The sequence below is a fragment of the Vulpes lagopus genome, chromosome 22 (assembly GCF_018345385.1).
Source record: "Vulpes lagopus strain Blue_001 chromosome 22, ASM1834538v1, whole genome shotgun sequence".
Lineage (NCBI taxonomy): Eukaryota > Metazoa > Chordata > Mammalia > Carnivora > Canidae > Vulpes > Vulpes lagopus.
The window spans coordinates 17,791,739-17,816,178 of NC_054845.1; the positions used below are offsets into that span (position 1 = coordinate 17,791,739).

Here is a 24,440-nt window from a genome sequence, read left to right on the forward strand (position 1 = left end):
GGAAACTTCATGCTCCTCCCTCCATTTATTTGTTTGTTTGTTTGTTTATTTAGCTTGTAAAGATTTCAGTCAGTAGCTGATACCAGTTTCTGGGTAGCAACTAAAAGTTGTTTTTTCTTTTATTTTTTTTTTTTCAAACACATCCTGACATGACAAGATGGAACCATATTTTTGTTTTCTGAAGAAATGCTCTGTTTTCCATTTATCAATTAAATAATTTCCTTTTTGTCAGACATCTTCAATTGAAACCATGCCTATTTAAGCAGAATTTGATCTGTTATTCATCACAAAGTCAGGAGAAAAAAGACTAACTCAACAAAATCTAATAAACACTTCCTTTTCTTATTAGCCAAGATGTATAGAAACAACAGAAACAGTACTTCTTTGGAGTATGTGGATGGTCATAGATAACAGATTATTGTTGGAACAAAATCACTATTGCCTCCCTTGATTAACATAAGACTGTTCTAGAAATTGAATATTGGTTTGCTACAGGTTAAAATTTTAGGTTTAACAAAAGCTTCATATTGAAAAATTCCTTTGAAAATTATCTCGCTCTCCCATTCAAATCCCAGCTGCCTCTTAACTATGCAAAGATAGAGTCATGAAATTACTTGAGATTCTTCAAAAGGGGAAAACTAACCACAGAAATCACTTAAAATGTCTCATTCTTCAATATCCAAATTTGCCTTCAAGGATCCATTTACCAGAATCCCCACCACCATTAACCATGATAATACAACCCTGGGAAATATGGCTAACCTAAATCAAGATATGGAGACTAAAATAAAAGTATGTAGTAATTCCCTTTAAGGTCAGTCTATTGCTCATTAATCCCACATCATTCTTTCCTTAACAACCACTCTCAGGAAGCTCCTGTGGTAGCCAGAGCAGCTCTGTTCCTGGAATGTGCCAGGTTTGTTCACCGCTGTAACCGTGGCAACTGGCCAGAGTGGATGAAAGGGCATCACGTGAATATCACCAAGAAGGGTCTTTCCAGGGGCCGCTCTCCCATCGTGGGCAACAAACGGAACCAGAAACTACAGTGGAACGCTGCCAAGCTCTTCTACCAATGGGGAGACGTGAGCTTTTGATTTTCTTATATAAAAATTGGGGAGCTGGAATGAAGGGAAGAACTTCTGTGTTTATGTTTTGTTTGTTTTTTGTTTGTTTGAGAGACAATTAAGTATCTGTTATGTACCAGGCAATGAACAAAACATATTAGGGGAAAGTAAACTTTAATTCATTTAATCATTCCAGTAAGTCTATAAAGTTAGACATTATCTCCTCTGTCTGTTTCCTTGGTCCTCTGCCTTCTCCCCGCCCCCCCCGCCAAATGTAGACATTCCCAGAATTTATTATCATTTTTTTTCCTGCATAACCTCCTGCAGGGATACATTTATTCCTGTGTTTTCAACTGTAACCTGTATGCCGGTGGCACAGACGCCTCTATTTGTAGCACTCCGTTCAGATCCCAGGCCAGCATTGCCAACTACTCCGGAGGCATTTGCTTAATACCCTGAAACACAATCTAACCAAAGTAAAACTTTTCTTCCTATATAAATATACCCTCATGTGCAAACCTTCCCGAACTTTCTATTCTTGTAAATGGTACCACCATTATCTAAGATGACAGCCCTTGAACATGTTCCAACCTTCCTTCCCTTATTGATTCCACCTCTTCCACGTACCAAGGTCCTGTTAGGTCACATCTTCATTCCTTCTCATCTCGATGACTAAGATATTTTCCTATTTGGTCTTCTTCCCACAGTTTCTCCTCATCTGACCCATCCTACACACTGTCAATAAAATGATCTCCATATGGCAGGGCCCATCTAAAATCAGAACATTCATACTTATCTCCGGGCTTCCAGATTTGCCCCCTCTAATTCATTCTCCAAGCTGCTCTCACAATGATTAGGCTAAAATGCAAATCAGATGGTGTTTCTTACCCACTTATAATGCTTCAGTGGCTCTCCTTTTCCCTTGGGATAAAACCCAAATTGCTTAATCTGGCATCACTGCTCTCTCTTGGTGTTCAAACCATACCAGGATTATGGATGATGAAATCAAATGAACTAATATATCTAAAAGAACATTGATCTCAATCCTTTGCATCTAAGAAGTGTTCAATAATAATAAAAAATTATTACATTAATTTTTGAAAGCAGGATACATGGTTTGTGCATTTCTATGTTGTTAGCACAAAGTCTGTCAAATGAGTAAGGGTTCTCCCTCACTCACACATTACTTCTCATCGTGCTTCCTTAGAAAACAAAATGAGTTTGGCTTTACGGAATGTAGAGTCTAGTCCCAGTCTACCTTCCCAGCCTTCCTGCACATGATTTCCTCTCACAAAATTGTACTTGAGCCAACTGGCTTACTTGTTAGTCTCTGAACACATCAGTGCACCTCCTTGATAGATCTTTTGTAACTTTCCATCTCCTCCTCTTCCCTATTAGCCAAAACACTAATTCTTCAAAATCGACAGCAAAGAGACAATATATGATTCTCTGAACTGAATTTAATCTGTCCATCTTCCAAATTATTTAAAGTCTCTTTCAGCATTTAATGTGTTATTTTGATGTGTTGTTGCCTCCCCGGGAGACTGTAAGCTCCTTGAGGGGAAGAGCAAAAAACAGATACCCAGATACCCTGTGTTTGAATCCCTGACCACAGCTTGCTGAACCACCTTGAACTAGTTTTTCAACCTCTGTAGCCTTCCCAGTTGACAAACAATGATCCTTCTAGATGAAGGTTTATAATCTACTAGGACACATGAAGCAAAGATACTGACATACTGTAACCATTTATTTCAACTCTATATTTTATTTAATACCTAACAGATGACTTCATTTAATAAATATTTAATGAATGAAAAAAGGAACAAAACCTATCCCCAAGGCATTTTTCTAGCCATGGAAGAGACATGGAGTTCTAAATTATTGTGTAGACATTTAGTATTACCCCAGAGAAGTCCCATTTTCTGAGCAACCCTTTAAGTTTATGAACTGTGGATTTAACTTAAATTGCTTAGTGTCAGCATCCTGGAATGATTGATGCAGATTTTTTTCTCCTCACTATTAAGTTTGTTGGCTCCATTCCAGACTCATAATTGCATGTCTCCTTCATTAGAGAACATCTCCAGGACAGTAACATCAGCACAAGGCTTTTGGTTGAGGTAGTTGTTTTTAGTTTTTGTTTCATTTGCTTGAAACTTCTCAAGCTAATGACTAAGCTTTTAGGAAGTTGTGATACCTTTTTTATACTGCTTTCTTTCTCATTGATAGAATTTTTGTTATTTGTCACGTAATTCCAGAGTTCAAAGAGACCTTTTTGCTTCCAGATAGCCAAGACATTCAAACAACTTGTGTTTTTATTTGGAGACATATCCTTGTCAGTTTCCAGTAGAGAGTCTAATTGCTTGCATGCCCAGAATCCAGCAACTTCTCCAAATATTTGAAAAAAAAAATACTAATTCTATAGTAACCAAGCTGCCAAACTCCAAGTTCAGTACTAATTTTAGCTTTTGACTCTCCTTCCTAAGCACGTATCTCTTCTTGTATCGAACACAGTATGTAATCGGAATGTAAAAAGGATTAGATAGAGGTGGTGTATTTTGTCTCTTTGTGGAAAATTCCTTTTGGCAAATCAGACAGTAGTGCATGATGAATCAGAAGAACAGATAACAAGTATTGATTCTATGTTGGTGTTCAGTATTCTACCAAAATTTTATTCAGTATTTCTTACTAGTTCATGGATTATCATATAGTGAGGGAACAAAGTCTATTAAAAAAAGCCATTAACTGTGTACATAATGGCAGATATAAATAAAATCGCTCTACGAAAATCCATGCCAGCCTCCAAACTCATTAGCATGGCAGTGACATTCTCATAAAATAGCATAATCAGAAGCATTTTGAAGAACCATGGATTCTTATTTTTTTTTTTTAACTACAACAGATTCCTCCTGCACATTCCTTTATAAGAGACCTATAAAATAAATGACTTTCAATTAAGTGGAAGTATTCTCAGAAAAAAAAAATTTGTATGAGAACACAAAGGTATTGTTCCAGTTTCTACAAGTCTCTAAATGACCTTGGAGATAGCGTCTATGGCATCCACCCCTGGATTTCCACATACGGAAATGTGGTAACAACACCATGGCATATAGAGAAGGCTTATGCTATATGTTTCAGTATCAGTCTCTTGGTTTAATGTGCCTAGTTGATTATACATACCTTCCCATTAATGGTTGCTTATGACCTCTGTAATGTGAGAGCCTATTTTGGAGTCTGACATACCTTGTGCTATTTCACTCTTTTTCTCCCCCTGGTAGGCGATTGGCGTCCGGTTGAATGAGCTGTGCCATGGGGAAAGTGAGAGCCCCGCCAACCTGCTGGGTCTCATTTATGATGAGGAGACCAAGAGGAGACTGAGAAAGGAGGATGAGGAGGAAGACTTTTTAGATGACAGTAAGGAGACTCCCTTTACTACAAGAACCCCTGCTTGTAAGAATCTCTGCTTTAGGAGCACTTAATATTTCTCTTTCCTCTTTCATATTCTTACCACCTTCCCATGTCTCCCCACTGCACCTTTCCCCCCCTTCCCTATGCATGGATGTAACGCATGTGCATAAAGCCACACACAGAGAGAGGGCAAGAATCAGAAAGAGAAGACTATAGACAGAGACAAGGAGTGGCAGGCAATATGGAACATCCATTGGTTTGTAGTCTGTCTCTTACTATTATACAAAGATTAGTATTAGGCCTCTCTGAGAAAATATAGTTGTGGAAAATTACTGACACAGAAGAAGTTTAATCAGGTTTTACATTTTGTTTTTTCTCTTGGAGATTAAAAAAAAAATTAGACCAAATAGAATTGAACATGAAATGCTTCCCAGATCATTAAAGAAGTGGATTACTTAATTACTGTATTTAACATGAATTTGAAATATTAAATAATTTAGATGATTAGACTGTGAATGTCTGCTGTATACTGTACTTGTTAAAATCAAAGTGAGTCCCACCATAGAAGAGTAGAGACAAAGAGAATCCTGTGCATTCCTCTTCAATACCATTTTGTGCATATGTGTGTTCTATACCATATAAGCTTGTTGTGTATGTCTACCACTGCCTTTTATGTACTGCAAAATTCCTAAATGGTTATGGAATTAATAACATTACCTCAGAGACTCAGTGAGGCATCTTCCTCTTGACTTTCCCTAGTGGTTTGAGATTGAAACTCCCTAGTTATGTTACAGACTGTCCTTAGTTAAGTCAGACCAAGCCTATTTCATCTTTCCAGTCATGAAATGTAAAAGGATGGCTAGGGATGTAACATTGTGTGTAATTAAATAATAATTAAAGAAAACATATTGCCTTCTTTTCCACTTTTATGCCCAGGATTTTTTTTTTTTTGGCAATTTATTTCATCTTTTTGCCCTTCTCAGCCTTTATCACATCAGAGCCAATTTTTTTGACTTAGCTGTTGACAAAACACCAAATTCTGACACGGGTCTTTCAGCCCACCAATGAACCAACAATCTTGGTCCCTAAAGATTCCCTCAAGTTCATAGTCTAAACTATCCTCTGAAAAGTAGCATGGAGACTGGAATTGGGTCTGATCCTTAGGACCACTTGAGGACTACCACAGAACCTAGTGAATGCCTATGGAAGCTACACCCAAACCGCCCTGGGTCTGCTAGGGGTCCTTCAGAACAGAGAGGAGCTAAAGCAACACTTGATGAATGTGTCTTCACAGGCCAAAATGGACTTTAATCTCCGTGAGACCACATAAGTATCATTTACCAATGTGTTATGCCTGGTACTTCAGCTTTTTGATGAAAGCATGTAGGAGTCAATCCTTGCTCATTTTAACAGGATATTTCAGATGATAGTTATGAGAGAGCCTGAACTAAGACCAAGTACATTGTTTACAGGATTGACAAGAAGAATCTGGAGGGTAACCTCAACATATCCAGAAGTTTATACTGAATATTTAGTGTTTGATTGTTTTTTAAAAACTATTGCACATCCACACAATTTCTAGAGTTACGCAGTCTATCCATTAAGACTGGATTTTCTGGCTTAGTTCCACTTTCTTGTCAGTACATAGCTCATTTTGCATTTCAAAGGTAATTATGGTTCAAGTACCAGTCTAGAAATTTTTAGAGGAGTTTGTCTCTTCAGTTCTTAATAAGAGGCAGTGTCCCCACCCACACATTATCTCTGGGAGAAAAAGCAATGGTTTTCATGAGGGAGTGATAATCAGATATCTTCAGAAAGAACATAATTTCTACCCACTCTCAGGATCAGCCATGATCTAGATAGATAGATATAGATATATAGATATAGAGACAGAACTCGACATTGCTTTGGTCTTCTTTTCTGAAGGCTGATAGGTAATCAGTATATTTCTGCAAGATTAGTGATGACATGTAACTGAGAACTAATCCCAAGAATTTTAAAAGTCTCTATGGTATCACCTTAATATTAGCCGCCTTTAGAGCAAAAGCCATTACTGGGTCTAAGATAGAGGCAACATTTTACTCATTCAAGACTGCTGTACTTTTGAGCAAAAAAGAATATTTGCATAATTCTAGTGTAACTGTGCTCTAATATGATAGTGTATGATATGTGCCTTGTCTATGTTGCAGAAACACATCTAGGCTAGACTGGAAGCAAAATCATTGCCCTCAAGATAGTTCATTTTATGAGAGGTATCTGGGAAGACTTTAATAGTGCCAAAACTAGTTCACCATCCTGTACATAGTCGAAATCTGATTAAATTAGCAATGTGAAAATCTTGCAAGACTGCTTTCCATTTGTTTTTGTTAAAAGGCTTCCTAGCTTAGTAGGTTGTGTTTTGTTACTCTATGAGCCGTAAGGAAAGTAATCTAGTTCTTACTGATAGATATTTTAATACTAAGGAACTCACTGTAGAATTACAAAGTGGAGGACAAGAGAGGTATATGGTTATGCACAGATTATGCTAAAGGGAATACAAATTGAACATGAATAGGCAACATTCTCATATACAATTTCATTTTGGACATGTTCAGGTAACATTCTCATATGCAATTTGATTTTACGCATGTGTGGCTTTGTCCATCAAACCGTGCCTCTCTGTATTTTTTATTGGTTTGTTTATTTATGAAGGAACGATATAGATATAGGTATAGATAGATAGGTATGTAGATCTCCTATTAATTAAGGAAGCCTAACATACAGGAAATATTTTTAGGAATGTTGATATGTAGTGATATTTGTGATTGCTTGATGCCTTGATTCAAAATAGATAACTATTTTCTTTCTCTTATGAGAGACAGAACTCGACATTGCTTTGGTCTTCTTTTCTGAAGGCTGATAGGTAATCAGTATATTTCTGCAAGATTAGTGATGACATGTAACTGAGAACTAATCCCAAGAATTTTAAAAGTCTCTATGGTATCACCTTAATATTAGCCGCCTTTAGAGCAAAAGCCATTACTGGGTCTAAGATAGAGGCAACATTTTACTCATTCAAGACTGTTTGCATAATTCTAGTGTAACTGTGCTCTAATATGATAGTGTATGATATGTGCCTTGTCTATGTTGCAGAAACACATCTAGGCTAGACTGGAAGCAAAATCATTGCCCTCAAGATAGTTCATTTTATGAGAGGTATCTGGGAAGACTTTAATAGTGCCAAAACTAGTTCACCATCCTGTACATAGTCGAAATCTGATTAAATTAGCAATGTGAAAATCTTGCAAGACTGCTTTCCATTTGTTTTTGTTAAAAGGCTTCCTAGCTTAGTAGGTTGTGTTTTGTTACTCTATGAGCCGTAAGGAAAGTAATCTAGTTCTTACTGATAGATATTTTAATACTAAGGAACTCACTGTAGAATTACAAAGTGGAGGACAAGAGAGGTATATGGTTATGCACAGATTATGCTAAAGGGAATACAAATTGAACATGAATAGGCAACATTCTCATATACAATTTCATTTTGGACATGTTCAGGTAACATTCTCATATGCAATTTGATTTTACGCATGTGTGGCTTTGTCCATCAAACCGTGCCTCTCTGTATTTTTTATTGGTTTGTTTATTTATGAAGGAACTCTTTCACTCCATAGGTACTGTGAACCCCTCTAAATGTGGCTGCCCCTTTGCCTTGAAGATGGCCGCATGCCAGCTTCTTCTAGAGATTACCACCTTCCTGCGAGAAACCTTTTCTTGCCTGCCCAGACCACGCACTGAGCCTCTGGTGGTAAGTAAGCCCTGGGTGTTAATAATCAGGCTACTCAGAGAAGTCACACATGTGGCTAGGTTTTGGGTTTCTGCAATTTCCTCAAATGCCCAGTGGCCAAATGTATCATATAATTTAAAAAACTCAACCAGGGGATTTTTATATTATAAAATCTCCTTTTCTTTTCTATTACAAAAAGTAATAACTCTGAAGTTGACCTTGAAATCACTGAAGATAGCACCACTGGGTAAAACACTGGATTGATCATTGTCAGTTATGTTAGGAATGTCTCCGAACCTTTGGGCCAAGAAGAGGACACAAAACAACTGAAGCATTTGTTTGAGGTCTTAGGGATTGCAATCTGGGAGACACAGAGTCCATGGAAATGGAAAGTGTGCTCCAAACTGGAATTGTGAGCAGGCGTATAGAGGTGAAAACCACAAGGTCATATAACTTATTTTAAAGAATTATGATTGGTGCTTGCAGAGTTTAAACTACTACAGGATTGGATATTTAGCTAACAGGTGTTACATTATCTCTATTTTGATCCAGAGTAGAAGGAGGTGTTCTAGGAAGCAGTGGAGATGCAGTTGACAAGTGGCAATTGACAAAAGTAAAAACTCCATGGTGTCTAGAACTGAAACGGGAGACTTACATAGGTCCTAATTCCTTAATATTCTTTGGTCTCTATTTTGAGTGACTCTCTTAGCAATGCTTACTTCGTTTCGAATCTTCTTTCACAAGCCTTTGGTTCCTTTACTGTGCTAACTATGAGGAGTTTTATGGGCAGCATTTTTTAGAAATTACTGACAGAATTTTTTGTCATAAAAATTTAACAGCTTGTAAATCCATATAGAAATGTGTTTCCAGTGAGTTTTCTCATTTAAGTTATGGGCAAAAAGACTTGCTTACGTATTTAGCATATAAACATCTCTAACTATGTATTGTTATTCCTGCAGTACTTCTTATAGATAGGCAGAAGAAGACCACACATGGGCGTGCACACACACGTGCACACACATGCATACTCCTGCACCATCCAGGTCTGATTTGTTTAGCAGAGTATACCAGCATTCTGCAAGGGCCAGGCATCTTCGCAAAGTGTGTGGGATGGGCACCCCTTGGTGCCGATTTTCCTACACTTGATCTTAGCCAAAAGGCCAAGAAGCGATGGAGCTGATTTTCCTTGGCCCATAGTCCTCTAATAGGCACCAAGTTTCCAATGGTTCTTTCATTACAGGCACCATCCTGCCAGAGCTGAGAAACCAGACATTTTTTTTTCTTTACACAAGACTTATACTACTCTACCAGAAAAATTGTTACACAATTTATGTGCTTCTATTTTAGCCAGTTTTCCAGTCCACCAGCTCTCCTACTTTTTTAACCAGACTCAAAATGAACAAGCCCATACTGGGGTGGGGGTGGGGGGTGAGCATACAAGAGAATTGGTGCTGTTATCCTTGAACACTGCCTCTACCTCTGTTTTTCCAACATCTGGAAGACCTGTTCCCTCACACTCTAAAATGTAAGATGGACATTTTCAAGTTGGAAACATTTGCAGGTAAAATGCATGTTTTCAAGAGAAACATACCAGTGTTTGGGCTACATTATTTGCTGTCGGACAGGCAAGTTCCCTCCTGCTGCCCTTACTATATTTCCTATTAACTTGGGCCTTTAATTTTCTGAGTGTCAGCTTTACTATTATATTGAGATTACTCTATAAAACAAATCCAGGCCAACACATGTGTTTAAAGTCAAGTGGGATGACATCTCTATCTATCTGTAAGGCCTCTTCTAGTACTATTTTGTCAGCATTCTAATTATCCTGAAGCCTTCATAAAACCATGGTGGTACATCTACTTTTCATTTTTCAGATTTTCACTGGTTACCCTTTTGATCCACTGTGATTTAAAAAAAAAAGCCTTGGGATCCCTGGGTGGCGCAGCGGTTTGGCGCCTGCCTTTGGCCCAGGGCGCGATCCTGGAGACCCAGGATCGAATCCCACATCGGGCTCCTGGTGCATGGAGCCTGCTTCTCCCTCTGCCTATGTCTCTGCCTCTCTCTCTCTCTGTGACTATCATAAATAAATAAATAAAAATTAAAAAAAAAAAAAGTTTAAAAAAAAAAAGCCTTAAAAAAAAAAAAAGCCTTAAAGTTTGACTAATTTATTTTTGTTTTCCTTTTCAATTCCATAAAGCTATAGGTTAATATCCATTATTATGGAAAATTTTATTTTTTAAAAAAATCAGTCAAAACTTCAAAAAATTACTGTAGAACCAACTGGCAGACTAGTGGAAAATGGCAAGAAGTTAAGCTAAAACAGAGCTTTCAGTCATTCAGTCAAGGAGAGGAAAGAGTTCACAGCTACATCACCTTTAATAGGGCCTCAGAGAGCCTTCGTTCACTACACTGGAATTTTCATTGTCCAGTGTAGATATGCATTATGTTGTGATGTGACCTTTATAAAATAAATGGTAAGAAGCTTTTTCTCATGTTTAATCTCACTTTGGTTGATGGGGAAAAAAACAAACACACACACACCTCAAGTCACTTTTCAATGTACTATAAATGGTGAGTATAAGAACAACACTGAAGCTGTAAATGCTGCAATTGTTCTTAAGAAATTGTACTAAATAGTGAGTCTAACAGCTTAAGCATAAATACCATCAAAATGAAAGATAATGTTTTAACAAAACACTTCCCGCAAGGGTCTACAGATCTTCAAAACAAACTTTTTAGTTCAGTAACATTTTTAATAACAGTAAAAATAATAACTACCTAATGTACAAAATAATAAAGTTTTAAGTAGTAAAATAATCACCTTTTGAAGCAATAGATATTCTAGAATCTGAAGCTTGGGGGTGAAAGACAATCAGGGACACAGTTTCTATCAAGAGAAAAAATCCTTTGGACAGAAATTGCCATAAGGCTCTTCCTAAAATGGATGAGATTTCAGAAGAAATTTCTGTTTGACAAAGTCCTAGTTATTTCCAAAATGTGGAAGAGAAAGCAAAAGAACTGAAAATACAATAATTTAAAAGTTAATTAGTTTAACCACAGTTGTTTCTTGGTTAGGGTCAGGAAATCCCAGGAAGCCACTCTCTGGATTGGTTGGGTGATGGAGGTAAAAGAAAAGGCAAAATGATACCAAAAGATTTTAAAAGTTGATAAAGAACATTTTACCAACTTAACAATTTTTCTCAGATCCCTAGTTGAAACAAATAATTTCTGTGTGTGTGTGTGTGTGTGTGTGTGTGTGTGTGTATGCTTAAGAGCTTCTGGTAACATCTTTAGTCAATGTTTTTGTAAACCATAATAATAAATAATGTCTTTTTAAAAGAAAAAGCATTTTTATAAGATTTATAATATAAAATAGCATAATAATCAGATTTTTCTCTAAATATTAACTTCCAAACTTGAGAACAATAAAGAAATAGTTTTTAAATAGAGAATTTTGTTTCTAAAACTGCTACTCAAATGTTTACCAACTAAATTAATGAAACCAATAACCAATGGCCAAATAACACGAAGTAAAACAAGTAATTCCCTTCCAATGGATAGATGAGTCCACAATAAAAAAAAAAAACAAACCAGTAAGGAAGTCTATTGCCTACATTCATTCATCAGATAAAACAACATATTAGATGCTTTTGTGCAACATTGTGCTAGGGGCTATGCCAAAATGCTGATGTAATTTAATAAATCAGGTTATAACAAATATACTGCTGGATTCCAAATTTCCTAAAGTTAAAAAATGGGAAGCAAAACACAATTTACATATACCAAGACTGGTGAATATTTGTGGGGTGTAAGACCATGAACAAAAGATGGTGTGATAGTTATAGGAGTAGGGGTGATACAGAGGTAAATATATTGAAACAGGAGATCCAACACATAAAAAATTACTTCCTGATGCAAAATATAAGAGTGGCCCTGACAAGGAGATGGTTGGCCAAAGAAGGGGCTGGAAAAACTTGAAGAATCTTCCTGTAAGAACTCACATTTGAATATAGCTTTGAAAGAGAGATGGGATTTTGATAAGTGGATAAAAGAAGAAGAGATAATGACTTTTGAGAATCAGAGTTGTTATATTACATTTTATCCTAAGTAAGAAATTCATATAATTAAGTTTGGCTAACAAAATACAAAGTATATTAGTTTTCCTAAAAGGGATTAATTTCAGGAAAGCAATTGTATTCCTAGAATATCTTTTGACAATGCTAAATACATTCCATGTAGTTCCTTTATTTTTCGAGATGCGTTCTAATTTTCTAGGTACCAAAGTCAAACTTTTGTTCTTAATTAAAAGGAGAAGAAGAAACAACACGTAGAGTCTAAAGTTTCATTTATTAGGAGCGCCTGGGTGGCACAGTATGTTAAGCATCAGATTCCTGGTTTGAGCATTTTAGGATTTTAGGATTTTAGGATTGATTATAAGATCGAGCCCTGTATCAGGCTCTGCACTTAGGGCAGAGTCTGCTTGGGATTCTCTCTCCCTCCCCCTCTGGCCCTCCTGCTCATGTCTTCTCTCTCTTTCAAATAAATAAATCTTTTTTTTAAAGTTTCATTTATTAATAACAAGCGCATAAAATTTCAATCTTGGAGCAAACTAGGTTTTTTAAAAATGTTTTTGTTTTCCATATCTTGATGACTCTGAGGACTTATGTTATATTTAGAGAAAAATGCACTATAGAAACAAAAGTAACATTTGATCTATTTTTCCTTCAACAGGTCCTCCAAAAGTGTTTTACAGATTAACAATTAAATATGATCTTCTAATTGAACAAGTCTCTATTCACAGAACAGGTCAAATTTTCAATTGGGGGCCTCATCGACCAAACTCTTACCAAATACTTCCCCTCCCCATGGCTTTTGTTAGGGTACTGGCTCACGCTGTTCATAAGCAGTTAGTCATGGACCCTCCTCTTATACTGAGGTCCTTCTGGAAGAGAGTAAGAAATTCCTCCAATGCCTGATTGTATTTTGAGCCTCTGGACCTCACATAGGAAACTTCTTAAGGCTGAGCTGCCTTTCTTCACTTGTTTGCTGAGCTACCTTTAAATCCTCATGACGAAACTCCAACATCACCTCTTTAATCATTTTCCATTTCTGCAGAAATTTAGCTGTTTAAAACAGCACATAGTATCTTACAGTTCTAGGAATCAGAAGTCTGACAAGAGTTTCACTGGGCTAGAGTCAAGGTGTCAAGGAAGCTGTGCTCCTTTCTGAGACTCTAGAGAAGGCTCTGTGTCCTTGCCTTTTTTCCAATATCTTGGGCAACTCACATTCCTGGCCTCATAGTCCCTTTTTCCATTTTCAAAGCCAACAATTTGGCATCTCTCTCACTCTTCTTCCACAGTTACATCTTTCTTTGACCACAGCCTGGAAAAGCTTTCTGCTTTTAAGATTTGTATGATTAGGCTGGGCCCATTTGGCTAGTCCAGGATAATTTCCCATCTCAAGGTCTTGAAGCTAAATCCACATGCACAAAGTCCCTATTGCAATGTAAGGGCATGGACATCTTGGGCAGGGGTTGAGGGTGGGGAATTATTCTGCCTCCAAGTCTGACTTTTAAGTTCCTATTCTGTTTCTCAGTTTGGAAATTTATCCTGTATTTGCCTTGTCAGTCTCTATGTCAAGATTTTGAGTTCCTATAGGGCAAGAACCATGTCTTATTTATCCCCCAGTGCCTAACACATTCATACTCAGTGCATGATCATTTAATAAACAGATAAATGCCAAAGATGCAGTTTAAACTTTGGACAAAGGGTTAGAAGTTGAGGAAGCAAATTCTAGATTTGAAACAAGGTCTGTGCTTTTCAAAGATAAAACTTGAGGAAAAGGGGAAAACTATGAATTGGGGAAGGTTTTTGTGTGTGTGTGTGTGTGTGTGTGTGTGTGTGTGTGTGTTTTAGTGCAAGAAGCTTCTTTAATGGCCACAATATGAAATTGGCATTAGAGAAAGAGGAATTTGGCTCTGTGCAAATTGAGCTGGGTGCAATTCAAAATGGAGGGAGGTTTGCCACAAGACCAATGCAGTGCCAAGGAGATGCCAGCTTTCATGTACTCCTTCCTCACTGAAATTGCAGGACTTGGAGAGCTGCAGACTTCGTTTGGATCCTGAGTTGGACAGACACAGATATGAAAGGAAGATCAGCTTTGCTGGGGTCCTGGATGAAAATGAAGACTCAAAAGATTCCCTCCACAGTAGTAGCCACACGCTCAAATCAGATGCAGGTGCCGAGGAGAAGAAAGGTATGGGAAAGCAAGAATTCTTTTCGTGTTTCAGTGTTTCTCATAGGATATTTGGCCTGGGGTCTACACTACAGAATTGTACACCCGAAGAAGTCCAAAACTGTTGGCTACATACAGTGCTGTGTCCACTTGTTGAGGTAGGAAACCATGCTAGTTAGGAGCTGGACATGACAGTCTGAGAGGTTTTGGGTTCTAATTCCAGCTCAGCAACTCTCCATATCCTGTTGGTGCCATGGGTTACTTGCCAGGTGAACCATTATTTCATGTACCAGTAAGAAAGAAAAAATACTTCGAATTCAGCCCTTGTGCAATACTTTTTAATCCTTTAGTCTATGTTTCATTCTTACTGAAAGAGGACTTTCAGACTTAATTTGATACAGATTTTTATTATTGATACCTATCATTCTTGTGCAGCCAAAAAAAGGGAAGGTATAAATAGAATAATCAGGTTAAAGTTTTTCTAAATGATCTTCAATTCCAGGTCAAATTTCTTAATCACTTTTCAACTCAGGATTGCCAGTATCCATGTTTTTCTATAGGATAATGTCCTCTGTGTCATTAGAATGTTAGTGCTACATCATTCCTTAAATGATCTGTAAAAGAAGTAAAGCTGTCAGTGCAAGTTACTTAAGTCAGCATTCACTTGTCTGAAGCTAGCCTACCCTTATACTCAGTGTCTGCTTCAAGAACGTTGCCAAACACATCTGAGTTACCACCTCACTCACGCCTTCACCAAACTACCATTTGTCTCCTTGGAGCTACGAGAACTGGCACCCATTATATACATTCCATTGCTGGTGCTTTAGATGCCCACACGGACATAAGCAATAACAAATGTGTCACAACTGCTACCTGGCACTAGTGATCTTGGGGTGGCATCAAGTGTAAGATAAATCTCAGTTTCAGATGTGTTAAAATGTGAGAAAACTACATCTTAAAATCGTAAAATATAACAACCAGTCATCTGACCTTGTCTAGTTACTTACTTCCTAAGCCACAGTTTTTTCCTCTGTAAAATTAAATTAATGACACCTACCATGTTGTGATGTTGAAAGCTTTAAATGAGACAATATAAGCAAAGCATAAACACAGTACCTGGTACATAATTGGTATAGAATAAATAATTGCTGTAGTTTTTGTTATTTGTTTATATCATGAGAGTATAGACTAGAACCTATGTGGAAAGTTCTAAATATAAGCTAAAGATTACAAAAGTTTTAAGTTTTCAAAGGCTCCCTAAATTGTTAACTTCTTATCTGATTTTGCTATTTCCTAAATCCCACTGCCCTTCAATGGTTTTCCAATGAATTTGGATTCAAAGAACATCAGTACATTTGTTAAAAGAGTCGAAGATGATTTTATGCATTTATGTATTTTCTGATATCCTATAGAAAATGACTCAATAAATGTTAGAAAGCTGATGGAATGCATGATTCCGGGAAGGAATAGCCCTACATAGAGAAAACATAAGATCTTTAAGGGTGGATGTACATTGGAAAAAAATTATAGTATTTTAAGGCTGGAATGTTGTCATGATATTTTAAAAATGCAAATAATCATTACATTATATTAAATTTGTGGCAAAACAAGAATTCATGAGCCAAGTTTTAGCAATTTCTGAGCATGAAGTGTGTCAGGTCAATATTTTTACAACTATTACTTTTTTGGATAATGCTAACTGCATATGATGAAAAACTTACATTTTTAGACTTTTCCCAAGGGGATTTTTTTTTCACCTATTCAAAGTTATCATGCTAATTATTGCTTAATAGCTGAAATAAAAATTCCTAATATGGACATGGTTAAACTTGAGCAGAGTAAATTGACACCATTTTAAAATATAAATCATCAGATCAATTTTTAAGAACACTTTTATTTCATGATTATCATTTATGTAAATTTCCTTCTATGTTCAAAAACACAAAACCTTAGTATTGTTTCTCCTCATGGAATGACTATGTTAATATATGTAAGTTGGTTATTAAATGAGCAAAAAACTGAAACTATAAATAAAATGGAAACATAGTCATAAAATGTCCTTTATTGGTTGGCTAAAATCTTGAAGATCCCTCAATATTCTTTAATCCTTTGACAAATTAATACCAGATGCTAAAGCCAGGGGGACCCTGCTAAATTATATTATTAAAATTTTATTTAAAAGTTTATACCATCTGTTTTTATAAAAGCTAAAAATGCTGTTCTTGAAATAAACAGCCTGAGGACAATTCAGTTTCTACCAGGGAAAACAAATGTGAAATAATTCTTAAACTAAAAATGTCTACCTAAAATCCCCAAGCAAGGTCTGTCACAGCATTTTATCCGCATTCCAAAAACAAACTAAGACTGCTATTCCAAAATCCAGACACCAAGATGTGTCTGATTATTCAGCAATCATCTATTGAGCACCTGCTATATGCCAGACACTATTCCGGGTTCCCAGAATACAGCAATGAACAGGAAGAAAAAATTTTCACATATATTTTAGTTTTTATTAGCTAATAGTTCATGATAGTAAATAACATCAAATATAGACAAATGATGTCTTTCAAATAAAGACAAATGATATGAAGAAAAATAAACAAAGGTCAGAGAACTGGTAGTGACCCGGGTGGGATGAATGTAGTCAGAGAAAGTCCCCATAAGTATCATTGAACAGAGACCTCTATGATGTGATTTGCAGAGTGCTGAAGGAGGAGTCTTGCAAGCAGATACCACAGTGAGAACTAGTCTCTGATGCAGGAATGAACGTGGAACATTTTGAAGAAAGTCAAAAAGACCAACATGCCTGCAACATAATGACTTGGTGGAAGACTGGCAGGAAATTGGGTCAGATAGGGAGGCAAAAGGCAAATAAGTAGGCTCTGTAGATCTGGTTAGAAATTTAATTCTGCATAAATGTGGCAGGTTTTGGCCAGAAAGGTGATCTAATATGTGTATTTACGATTTATGTATTTAAAAGATGAGTCAAGAGGGAAACTTGAGTGGGGAAAAATTAGAGATGATGACAAACCATGAAAAGACTCCTAACTCTGGGAAACAAACAAAGGGCTGCAGAAGAGGAGGTGGGTAGGGGTTGGGGTGACTGGGTGACAGACACTGAGTGGGGCATATGATGGGATAAGCCCTGGGTGTTATACTAAATGTTGGCAAATTGAGTTTAAGTTTTTTAAAAAGGAAAAATGAACAAAAAGACAAGTCAATCTGTGGGAGTGGTGGTAAGTGAGAGCAATGAGGCAGTTACATTAGTCCAGGGAATAGGTAATGGGGCTTTCAAAACCCTAGGAAATTTTGAAGCACGGAGCTAGCAGGACTTGCTAATGGATGCAATGTGAGGTGAGAGAAAAGGGGAAAAGAGGTTTTATTCAATTTAGATGTATTTGTTTCACTTTTGTACTAGTTCACGTTGTCTTAGAGGTAAAGCTAACAAACACTCAGTGCTGTATGAGCTCCACTGATAGTTTTCAGGTAAAAAATCAAATGTGAATTCCAACTGTGGTGTCCTTTGTAAATAATCAATGCCGTAATTCTGAACACTAATTTTTAGTCCTATAGGATATATCCAGTTGTCTTTGCTAATAGAATAGATTCTTAAATTGAATTCTTTCAGATCACATTAATTTGGGTTACTTTCCCAAATTTGTATGGTAAAAGGTATCATGAAACCAGGCAAAGAATGTGAGAGTATTTCTGTAAAAAAAGAAAAAAGAAAAAGAAAAAACCTCTCTAAACTTTTTTCTACTTCCCAATCTAGCTTGACATGAAATTGTATTAGTAGTCATTAAAAATGAGAATATTCTACTTCAGATGTATTTCATGTAGGTCATTAAAGTCTCAATTAAGCCTAAAAATAATATTGAAAAATGCAGTGGATGAAGTTTGTGCTATAATTAAAATGGAGCATCATAGTCCATAGTCGTTGTGGAATTTATCCAGGCGTGCTGCAAGAATTTCTATCCAGATGTAAAAGTCTGCCCAGATGCGTTCAGGGAGCTCCACGAGGCCTTAGCCAGCTCAGTGGTGATGATTTTAATCTTTCTCAATCACAAGTGTAAATCAGAGAATTAAACACTGCACATTATTCAACAGGAATTCTTCTGGGCTCCTCATATGACATTGAGAGTGTACACTTCATTACCATCTTGTAGAGCCGTACAAGTTCTCTCATGGTCACACACTAACTCTCCTGTGAGTGAGCAACCCAAGACTACAATGCAATCTTCCTGAATGGAACTTTTAAAAACATTAATATCCATGCCTTAAATAATTCACAAGAAATCTAGTTCATGTAAAAAAGAAAATCATGCAAAAATAACGGCCCTTTCTCAATAACGAGAAAGCGCTGAGAACTTTCTTTATCCTGCCCTTATAAATTCCATGTGGGACAACACCAAATCTCCAAACGAAGAGGATGTAGGAGTGTAAATGACTATGGGAAATCAGGATGCTCTCAGTCAAAAAAAAAAAAAAAAAAAGTAGGTTTCAAGTTTAAACGTGTTTCTTTTACCCTTTTATCTTCCTCACTGATGACTGTTTTTTCCAGAACACTAAAGATGAATAATTCATGCTCTTCTTGGTACATGTAGACTGTAAGGTTGGCTCAGGGTGTTGCAACATTTGGACGCACATCCCACCCAGCCTTACGACTGAAGGAAGGATGCTATGCCATCACTAGGTGCATTGAAAATGGAACTATTTCACATTCATGTTCACCCAAAGCACACCAGTGAAAACAGATCCTTTAGTGCCATTGCTGAGGAGCTGAGCGGAACCCACTGCTGACTGTTGGAGAGAGAAGCGCCTCTTGTTTTTATTTCTTAATGAGGTATTCCAAAATGAAGGGGTTTACATCCAGGGGTTTGTGTAACTCCCAGAACTCTGCGAGTCCCATTTCAAAAGAAAAACAGACACAAATGGTGTGTGGCATTGAATCAAGCAATGGTGTTATTATGTGAATGTGCTGTTAACAGCCCGAGATGCTGCTGCTGCAAGGGCACACTCATGCTTGTGAACCCTGGGCCAGAGAGGGAGCAGGTTGTTCCTAGCACTGATGAGCTGTGTGTAAGAAAGAAGCTGCACCAGCCCTTCCTGGTGGACCCAGCCTCCTGCCTGCCTGACAAAGCTGCCCGACTGGGGGGCTCGGAAGCTCCTTGTCCAGACATGCTGCTCATCCCAGGCCAAGAGAGGAGGCTGTTCAGGGACAGGTTGGGGAGAGCTTGGATCTAACACTGGCTGGGGAACACTAAGGGGGAAAAAGCCCTATTTTATTCTTTTAATACAGTTCCCAGCAGGAAGATCAGGATAGGAGGTTCCCGCCTGCTCCAGATTAAAGGAACCCGCAGTTTCCAGGTGAAGAAGGGGGGTTCCTTGTCCAGCATCCGCCGGGTCGGCAGCTTAAAGAGCAGCAAGTTACCACGGCAGGACTCAGAGTCCGAGGCTGAGGAGCTGCAGCTGTCCCAGAGCAGGGACACTGTCACTGACCTAGGTAACATAGAGGAGCGGGGTGCGCAGGGACGTGGGGGGTAGGAAGACAGGGCCCAAACCCTGAAACAACTGAAGCCCGTTCTTACCCATCAGGAGACACAGAGCAGAGCCACAGGTTAGACCACACTGTCAGTCACCCTTTAGACAGGGGCTGCTCAAACCTTAACCTGCACACAGGTCATCTGCAAGTGTGGTCAAAGGCAGGTTCTGATTCGGCAGGTCTGGGGTGGGAGCCTCTGGTGAAGTTTTCAGGTGAAGCTAACGCTGCTGGCTCAAGCTCAAGGGCCACAGTTTGAGCAGCTAGGATAGAGTATATTAGGGGAAGCAAATGCTTTAATGGCAGGATAGTTTTTTGAAATCCAGATGTTTGTGCTACCATTCTTCTCATCAGGACCTTGAAAGCAAAAATGTAGAAATTCCCTGGGGGGGGTGGGGGGGGCAGTGAGCTCAAGGCCTTCCATGTTTTAAAGTCTCTGTCTTGCAGTAAAACAAAACAAAACAAAAACCCAAACAAACCGAAAATCTCAGACAGGAAAGATTGCAAGACCTGACGGTGACCTTCAGCGAGTCAGCTAATGTCTCAGGGGTTTGTTTTCTCCAACTATTCAGTGGGAAGAATTCTATTTCCTCCTCGCCTACTCTGAAGGGATGATTATAAAGTGTGTTAAGTACCTGAGCCTGAGCTCTGTATACAGTCAAAGCCTTAGAGGTGAAGGCTGTCCCCATAGGATCCAAAGAGACTCTTGAATCCCAAAATGTGTCTCCAATGAGCCTGATGGTCATCCTACTAGCAAGTAAGAGACTATGTGGACTCCCCAGCCGCCTAGGTAAACGTTAAAGTACCTCTTCTTTGCCATTCAGTGCCTGTCTGAGGAGCAAGATAGAAAGTTCTCCTTTCTAGGCAAGTGGTCAGAAGTCAATCAGTAAGTGTGGATACATTATCGATCAAGTCTACTGAAATAGAAGCTGAGTATATCTAATCAAAAGAGCCTAAAATAGGAAGTACTTCTACACCGACCCACCCTCACCTTTGAAAATAACTAACTTATGCATTAGTTAAGATTCAGCTTATTTTTTAAGGAGATAGTAGGAAAAAAAACCCCTGTGACTTCTTTCATTACAAGTCTGAAGTTGTAAGGATGTCATCAAGTTGTGTGGGGCGGGGGAGATATTTTGGTTAATTATTTGAATTGATTGATTTAGCCTGACCGGTTGAATCAAAATAGGCAGCCCAGAGGCATGGTTTTGTCATAGACATGAGCCAGGAAAGCTTTTAGATTTGAGGGCGAAGCTTTTTTATGTGGTATATAATGTACTGAATTCCTGAAAGATGTCTCCAGACTTTTCCACAGAGAAGAGTTTGGACAAAAGGATGGTCCAGGATTGATCACAATTGCTTATAAATTCCCTTAGGATTTTTTTTTTCTTTTTGAGGGGTGAGAGGGTTTGAGGCACCGTCCATTTTTGAAAAAGCTCTGATGGCAAAGCCAGGGAGTGTTGAGAGCAGTGGCACTAGTGTCACAGCAGCGGAGGGGGCAGCAGCACACTTATGGCCACTGCAGGTTGCTCGGTGTCCCTACTTAACTACACCTGCAAGGTCTGGGCAGTCTGGAGTGGATTTGGGCCCACTCAATCAATAACTTGCTCATCTCAGCAATTCAAGGACTTGACTCTGTTTCTTCTCTGCTCCCATGTCTCAAAATGGAAGCCACCATGACAGAGATCATCAATGTCTTTGCAATTGCCTGTTCAGCTGGTGGTGAAGGGAACAGCTCCTAGGAACAGTCCTCCACTGAAGTCAGTGCTATGCCCTGTTAACCCACTGGGCCACGGTAGTCTGCCCTAGGATTCAAAAGCATGGACAACTCTACCATTCCAACATGCTCTCCAGGGAGATTGAACAATATAACCTTTCTTGGCATTTTTCTTTTAAAGAAGGGAGTCCTTGGAGTGCAAGTGAGCCCAGCATCGAGCCAGAGGGAATGAGTACTGCTGGCACGGAGGAAAATTATCACAGGAGCATGTCATGGCTTCATGTAAGTAGGAGTCTCAGAAAGAGACCTGAGATCAATTTCTTTTGGCATTGAGAAAGGTCTGTGGAGTGAAGACAAAAGATTATATGAAAACCATCCATCCAATTTAGCCTCTAAGGAAAACCCTAGGCCTCTATTTCAGCTGAAGCTCTGAATTCTCACCAGAATTAGTATTCTGTTGGTTTGTATTCATTTTAAGCTTAACTAAGACCACAGTTTCTTTGTTATGGCTGGCTCATGGGTCAACATAAGTCAGGGAAAACCCTGAGGGACCAAGACAGCCAGGGTACCACAGATGAGGCAACACAGTCAGTTTTCTGCAGGATCCCACACTGCCAAGAGCAAGGGCATGGTGTCATTCTTGTGTCTGTATAGAGCTCATTGTAAACCAGAACATGGAGACCCTAAGATGGCAAAGATTATGCCCCCAAGGGCTCTTCAGAGGCCATGAGTGAGAGGGGATTTCAAGGAAACTCTGGGCATGGATTAGGGTTCAAGGTTTGGCCTGGGCATGAGGAAAGAATGAGAGAGTTAAGGAAACATAAGATCAGATCCACAACTGGATACTGTCTGTGCTCTTAGGCATGTTCCAGACCATCTTCTTGATTTTCATCTGACTTCCTGGTGGGGTCAGATGAGGGCTGGCTGGTACAGAATGCTCCTCGGGGTTTACAGTGCTGTGTCTTCACAACTGGCTGATCCCCAGAACTGGCTGGAAGTGATCCCCAGAACCTAATTTTGAGATTCTCTGAGGCAGCTGGTTTTAAAGGAAACTCTTTAGTGAAGTCCAACCTATTCCTTGAAAAACACAGAAAACCTATGTGTACAGCTCAGTCAGTTTTCACAAGGTGACAATCTGCGTAACCACCAGTAGGTCAAGAACATTTTCGTACCCTAGAAGCCCTTCACACACCCTCTCCAGTCACTACCCTCCCCTAACAGTAACCACCATCCTAATTTCTAATACCATAGATTAGTTTTGTCTATTTTTGAAATACATATCATTGATATCATATATTATGTACTGTGTTGTGTTATGGTTTGTTTGGTTCATATAAGGGTAAATCCTCCAACTTTGTTCTCTTCAAGGTGGCTTGGTCTATTTATAGCTATATTCATTTCCATTTGAAATCACCTATTAGTTTTTTTAGAGAGACAGAGCATGAGGGGAAGGGCAGAAGGAGAGAGAGAATCTAAAGTATGCTCCGCATTCAGCATGGAGCCTAATGCAGGGTTCGATCTCAGGACCCTGAGATCATGACCTGAGCCAAAATCCAGAGTAGTACACTTCACTGACTGAGCCACCCAGGTGCCCCTCACCTATTGATTTCTATAAAAAAAAAAGCTTTCAAAGCAGCCTTATATTGAATATAAACATCATTTAATATTGAGAAATTGAAATCCTTATTATGTTGAGTCTTCTAATGTATGAAGCAGTCTATCCCTCTATTAATTTATGTCCCACCTCTTAAATTCTTCAGTAGTGCTTTTTAGTTTTCAATGAAGTATTTTTGTAAGACCAATATTATTTGTTCTTTAAGTAGAAACCTAGATCTAAACATTTCTTTATAGGAAAGTTTTTAATTAAAAATTCAACTCATGTAATATGATTCAGACCATTCAGATTTTCTATTTCTTCTGGGAGCAGTTTGAACACATTTTTTTCCCCTAGGAATTTGTTAATTTAATCCAAATATTTATGTTTATTAGTAAAAAGATGTTTATAACATTCTCTTAAAATCCTTTTAAATTCTGTAGGATCTACAATGATGTACCTTTATTATTTCTTGCTGTTGGTAGGTTATATCTTTTTCTTTCTTTTTTTAATCAGTCTTGCCAGAAGGATGCCAGTTTTATTAACCAGAGAATCAGTTTTGGTTTTGTCATTCAGGGAATGTTTAATTTTTGTTTCATTAATTTCTCCTGTTACCTTTATTAATTCCTTCTACTTTCTTTGAATTTAAGATGTTTTCTTTCCTTAACTTCTTGATATAAACACTTAGATAACTTATTTCCAACTACTTTGCTAATATATTCATTTAAAACTGTAGATGTTCCCCAGGAACAGCTTTGGCTGTATCATACATTTGATATATCATCATATGTTCATTATCATTCAGCTAAAATACTTTTGAATTTTCATTTTGATCATACACGTTTAAAATCCATAACTGATAACTCCAATATATATCCTCTCTTAGTCTGTTCCTTAATATGCCTAGTGATTTTATTGACTACCAGATATGGTGGCTGAAAAATTATAGAAGCATAGTGATATATACATGCCATTATACATCTGTCAAAACCCATAGAACGTACAACACCACGAGTGAACCCTAATGTAAACCACGCACTTTGGATGATAGTGATGTGTCAGTGTAGATTGACTAATTATAATAAACATACCACTCTGGCAGGAGATGTTGATAATGAAGG

At 38.0% G+C, this 24,440-nt stretch overlaps 1 protein-coding gene across 4 annotated transcripts in view; it reads left to right on the plus strand.

Moving 5' to 3' along the window:
- The window catches only part of UNC80 (unc-80 homolog, NALCN channel complex subunit), a 222,738-nt gene that overhangs the window by 102,434 nt on the left and 95,864 nt on the right, over positions 1–24,440 (plus strand). For 2 of the 4 annotated variants that reach the window (XM_041737715.1, XM_041737716.1), the window contains exons 23-28: positions 870–1,082; positions 4,340–4,475; positions 8,123–8,256; positions 14,325–14,490; positions 19,769–19,972; positions 21,907–22,007. In XM_041737715.1, coding sequence (XP_041593649.1) covers positions 870–1,082; positions 4,340–4,475; positions 8,123–8,256; positions 14,325–14,490; positions 19,769–19,972; positions 21,907–22,007 — 954 coding nt within the window. The remainder of the gene's footprint in view (positions 1–869; positions 1,083–4,339; positions 4,476–8,122; positions 8,257–14,324; positions 14,491–19,768; positions 19,973–21,906; positions 22,008–24,440) is intronic. The other 2 variants (XM_041737717.1, XM_041737718.1) reach the window with 1 other exon arrangement.